Below are 6,000 nucleotides of genomic sequence, written 5' to 3' on the forward strand. Positions count from 1 at the left end.
TGTGAAAACATAATAAGAATGACTTCAATATTTCCATAGGCAAGACTGAAGCTCTTTCCCCATCACATAGGGGAACTGCACATTCTGGGAGTTGTGTATAATCTTGGCACTATTCAGGGCTCCGTGACAGTAGATGGCCTTGGTGCTCTTCCTGGATGTCACACAGGTAAAGCAATAACATCGCTAAGCAGTTAGAAAAGTAACACTTCCACTATCCCCTAGAATACAGTAGTGAGTAAAGGGGTTTTCTAAATAGGTCTAATGATCCTTTCAAGCATATCTAACCTTTTGACATTGTCCATGTTATGTTATCTATAAAGTTCTATTTTGAGAATTATAGTCAAATTATAAAAAAAATTATTGCCAAAAAAATCTCATAATATTTTAAGTAAGCATGTGATTTTTATTGGGTTGCAGGTTGGCATCTAGGCATGTATAAGCAATTTAGATTATTCTAACTTTTGGTATGGATTCAGAAGTAAGGGATTTTATTTTCTTACTCATAATATTTTGTTACTGATCTCAATTTAGTAAATTCTAATTAAAATTTATAAGTTGAAATGTCTGCTGCCAACACAAAACCACCTTAGTATATTTTTAAAAAATATATCCTTTGTATAAAGCAACATAACTAAAGAAACTGTTTTCTCATTGGATATTACATACTCAAAGCCACCTGTGGCAGTACATGCCCTATGGGAGAGTTGTAAAAGTAGCCTAAGCAGTTTAGTTAGACATTGTCTCAAAACAGAAACAGTAATATTTGGGCTATTGGTGTACCTCATTGGTAGTGCACTTGCCTAGCATGAGGTTCCAGGTTCAGTCTCTAGTGCAAAGAACAAAACAACAGAAAAAAATGACTTAAAACATTGTTGTCTGTAACCAAAAGGAGCAGAGTTAGTTTTAAGCTAATATTGGTGTCATAAACAGTGTTCTCTGCAAACTTTGAGAAAAACTAAAGACACATGTGTTTAACATGGCTTGGTGAGTTTTGTTGGCTTATTTGTTAAATAATTTGGAGAACTCTTTAAGACAGTAATATTATTTTATAATTAATATGTAGTTGGTTGTGTTTAGGTTGAAAAGATGCTGAGAAGGGAGTTTGCAATAAAATGCTGTAGTTCCAGAACTTTATCTTAGTAGATATATCTTATAACAACTTAAAATTGACTGGCATTGATGTGTGTGAGTTTAACATTCATAAAAGCTGATTACTAGCAGTGGGAATCTCTTGGAAGACTTACTGAACTTTGTAGTTAACATTTCCCATTGGACATAAGAGAAACTAAAATAGAAAGGATAAAACAGCTTGAACACAAATACAAACACACAAAAATTGAGTATGGTCTTCTGAGTTTTAGTATTATATTTCTGCTTTCTGTTTGATAATTGCTGGCGGGTTCATTTGTAAGTCATCTTGCTAATTTATTGCATTTTAGAAAGAGTGTGAGGGAGTATTTTTTTTACTTTCCTTTCTCATTGGTACTTAACTCTTAATTTAGTGCCACAGCATTAAGGTAATCCATAAAATGCAGCTAACAGGGTACCAAGACAGATACATTAAAGATCATAATTTAGGGCTGGAAGGAGGATGGCTCAGTGGTTAAGAGCACTGTCTGCTCTTCCAGAGGTCTGAGTTCATTTTCCAGCAACCACATGGTGGCTCACAGCCATCTGTAATGTGTTCCCATGCCCTTTTCTGGCATGCAGGTGCACATACAGACATAGGACTCATACATTAAAAAATAAATAAATATTTTAAAGAAAAAGATTATAATTTATGTTACTGTGTGACAGTGACCCTGAGTTAACATTAAAATAAGTCTCACCTTATAAACAGAGTTTTCTTGACATTTTAGTGTAGTTTCTTTTATGCAGAATGTTCATAGGGGTCTCAGTACAATAATTTGTTGGAAAACTATCTTATATATTTAATCTGGAACTGGCACAATGATCAAAGGTCCTGAGTAGCATTCAGGAAAGATGGAGTTGTATGCCCACCCTATCCCGTTCACACATGAGAGTACTATACAAAGCCTTTGGTGAAACATCATATAGATATTGAAGAAGTTAAAGGAAAACTAATATAATTTTCATTGTTTAGCCTTTTCAAAGCTGTAGCTAACTATACATCGTCAAATTAGTGCCATATTTGATATGAATAGAAGTTAAAAAGCTGACAGGTGTTATGTATTAACTCAGTATATTCTCATGGCCCATATCAACACTGGGACTAAGAAAGTTGTTCTTGGGTCTTTTGGTGAATAAGGATTATGGTTTATAAGATACAGGTTTTTAAAGCCTAGCCATTATGCAACACAAGTAAATCCAAAACAAAATGAGAACTTGAATAGCATACCATAGATGATATTAAACATGGAATTAAAGTGTACTTACTGTTGTAATTATGTGTGTTACTCAGCAATTGCCTGGAATTTTTGTAGCATTTATGAAAATCTGTAGTATTTATATAGTCAAGTTAACTTAAATCATCAAACTTATCATATTTTAGGGTACTGATTTTGTTTAATTTTAGGAAAACATTCTCTGAGTATGTCAGTCCGAGGGAGACAGGATTTAGAGATTCAAGGCCCTCGACTTAACAACACCAAGGAAGAGAAGACATCTGTTAAGTACGGTCCTGACCGACGTTTAGACCCTATAGTCACCGAGGAGATGCCGCTGCTGGAGGTATCACACTTCTCCCAATGTCATGGCCTAATAATTGCAGAGCCAGATGATGGTTTCATAGATATTAATTTTAGGCTGAGGTTGATAGGACGTTGAACTGCACCTTTGTTGTTGTGTTTTTTGTTGTTTTGTTTTGAGACAGTGTCTCTATGTAATTCTAGTTAGCCTTGAACTCATAGAAATCTGCCTGCCTCTGTCTCAGTGCTGGAATTTGAATTGCACTTTTAAACTACTGTCAAGCTAGCTAAATAGATCTCATAGATGGGTCAGGCTTTGTGCAAATTGGCATTCCATCATAGCCATGCTATGTAATTCTCAAAGTATTATTAAAAACTGGGGGAATATTTGTAACTCAGCATTTTGGTTATTGAACTCGATGACCCTTTGCAATTTATAAAAATAACATATATACATGTGAGTGAATGCTCATAGACAGTTTAAGTGGTGTACAAGTGTTTGGGGATGGGTGCATCTGGACAGTGACTCAGACTCAGACAAAATGACCTATAACCTTATAATATGTGTGTATATATGTATACACACACACACATATGTATGTATGAGTGGAGGAGAATGGGTCTCTGGGCTTTTCCAGTAGTAAGGAGACCATGAGAAAAAGTGCTGAGGAAGAAGGGAAAGCAACAGGATGTAACATGTAAAAGGAAAGGCTGTGTGGGTGTATGGAAGAGTACAAGGGGTATGGGGGAGAAGATGGGAAAATTTGTTTGTAAGTTCCATAGTGAGACCTAATATGGTGTGTGCTAGTTCCCAGTTTCCCTAGTTGGGAAGTTGGTAAATGTGAGCACCTTTCTCCAAAAGGCACCTGTAGTATGATCCCAAAATGGTGTTTATGTTTTCAGACCTTGTGATTTTAAATATGGCATTGGTAATTAGTTATAAATATCATCATGTCACATAATTAGGTGGTGGTAGTGGTGTGTGTTGAAGGGAGACCATTGTTGAGCTGCATGTATTCTGCTCGGATCTAATGCATTTAAAGTCAAAGGGGCAAAATTTAATGGGGGGGAGGGGGAGAAAAAAGGATACATGCCCGAGTGCCATTGTCTTGTTGATAAATATTTTATACATATTCTAACTTTATTTGTATTCTTGTCTATGTTGTCTAGCTGTAGTCATGTAGCTTTTTATGTGTTAGTGTCAATGTTGAGGCCTTTTACTTATCTGCAGTCATATGTAGCTTTTTATGTGTTAGTTTTTGTTCTATACTGATTCTTCTAGCCAGTTAAGTTAAATTTGATTAATTAATTGACTGATTGATTGTGGCTGGGGTTCAAACCCAGGGCCACACATGTGCTAGACATGCATTTGGCCATTGAGCCAGCTATATTTTATTTACTAGTGTCTGTATTCTTTAAACAATTTATTCTTTCCCTTTATTTTTTGGTGTTTTCCTTCGTATTTATTTTGCATGAGTGTGTGGATGCATGTACTAGAGTGTGTATGTGAGGTCGGAGGACACTCCAGCCAATACCTTCCATTGCTAAATATCTCACCACCTGTTTATGGAGTGTGGGACTGCTTTTCCCACCTCTGTGTACCAAGTGCCTGGGCACCCTGCCTGTCATGTGTGTGTACTAAGTTGAAGGAGTGTGTTCTCCTGACTGTCAAGGGAGTATGACAAAAGCTTGTTTCTAGTTCTCTCAGTAGGCTGTATGCTGCTCATTATGCTGTTTCTGTACTGATATTCTGAAAATACCCTCTTGTTTATTCAGAGTTTTTGTTGTTTGTTGAGACAGGATCTTACTATGTCCCCGGGGCTAGCCTGGACTTTGATATGTAGACCAGGCTGGCCCGAGATCAGCCTGCTTCTGCCATTTGAGTGTTGGGATTAAAGACATGGGCCACCATGTGTGGCTGTTTATTTGACACTGTGTACTGCCTTTTTGATTCAGTGGTGTTTTATTTCTGTGTAAGTTGTGTCTTTAACATGACCAGCCCAATCTCCAAGCTTCCTATATTCCTATTCTGGCTTGTCAAGTTCTTACAGTGATAATTCATTACTGTTGCATAGTTGTAGGTAAGATCAGCGCCTGGAGAGGAATTGAGACAGATTAGCGTTTAAATGCTATGTTTCATCTGCTCTCTTTTATAATTTAAAGTCATAGGTGTTTGACTAGAATTACAAAGCAACAATTTATGAGAACTTACTTTCAAAAGCAGATGTTCTGATCACTATAATAAGTTTTCAAAATTAATTAGAGGTTACCAAAACATACTTAATTCTATTACTTCACAGTTTTTGTTAAATCATATAATTGAAATGTTCCTTAGTTATTAAAGCTGTTAAAAGTGGTGGTGCATGCCTTTAATCCCAGCACTCCATAGGCAGAGGCAGGCAGATCTCTGAGTTTGAGGCCACCTTGGTCTAAAGAGTGAGTTGTAGAACAGCCAGAGCTACACAGAGAAACCCTATCTCAAAAAAGGGATGGTGAGAAGTATAACTTTTTTGTATTTCCTTGATTTAATATTTTTACTTTTTTGAGAACTTCATGCATTCCCCCTAACTCCCCTAACTCCTCCTCTGTCCTTTCTCCCAAATTTCTTTCTAAAATTATTATTACTGGTATGTGCATGCATCTGTGTAAACTTGAGTCCATTCAGTTTTGCTTGTATGTACATGTGTCCAGGGCTAAGTACATGGGATTATGTGACCTATATGAAAGCTTGTTCCTTCAGTTTCCTTTCTTAACAGCCACTGACATCTATAGCTCTTCATCTGCGTTCGTTTTCTTGTCAGCTGGTGCTGTCATTGTGCTGGTCTTGTTCTGGCAGCCGTATTGTTGGGAGTTCATGGGTACATCTTCCTTGTCATATATAGAAAACATTAATAGATGGCACCCTGGTCTTCTGGCTCTTACAGTCTTTCTAACCCCACTTTCTTGACATTTCCTAAACTTTAGATGTAGAGGTTGCAGCAAGTGTTGCTCTCAGATGACACATGGTTATAGCTGGAGCTTTATTCTCAGTTCTGGTTCTAAGCATTTAACCTTAGAAAACCTGACTTGCTCTCTGGTTATGTGAACCAGGTACTGTCATTGGCTTAAACTTTATGGAATTTAGCAGCTGTTAAATTCACATCCCTCCTATATTTGGAGCTGCTTTTGTTATGGCTTGTTTGTTTCTGTGTGTGGCATTTTAAACATTGTTACCAAGGCCACTGCATCCTGACAGTGGTGTTTGAAAGAGGGCTGACCAAACAAAAAGTCTTGTGAAGATCGGTGGGAGTCCAGGACAGCCAAGGACACACACACACACACACACACACACACACACACACACACACACACA

The 6,000-nt window shown here is 37.1% G+C and overlaps 1 protein-coding gene across 3 annotated transcripts in view; it reads left to right on the plus strand.

The window, feature by feature from the left end:
* Window positions 1-6,000, plus strand: part of Trappc8 (trafficking protein particle complex subunit 8) — an 83,400-nt gene that overhangs the window by 52,795 nt on the left and 24,605 nt on the right. For all 3 annotated transcript variants that reach the window (XM_055625499.1, XM_055625500.1, XM_055625501.1), the window contains exons 18-19: window positions 40-166; window positions 2,537-2,691. In XM_055625499.1, coding sequence (XP_055481474.1) covers window positions 40-166; window positions 2,537-2,691 — 282 coding nt within the window. The remainder of the gene's footprint in view (window positions 1-39; window positions 167-2,536; window positions 2,692-6,000) is intronic.

The sequence above is a fragment of the Psammomys obesus genome, unplaced genomic scaffold, assembly GCF_907164565.1.
Source record: "Psammomys obesus unplaced genomic scaffold, mPsaObe1.curated_primary_1811, whole genome shotgun sequence".
Taxonomy (NCBI): Eukaryota; Metazoa; Chordata; class Mammalia; order Rodentia; family Muridae; genus Psammomys; species Psammomys obesus.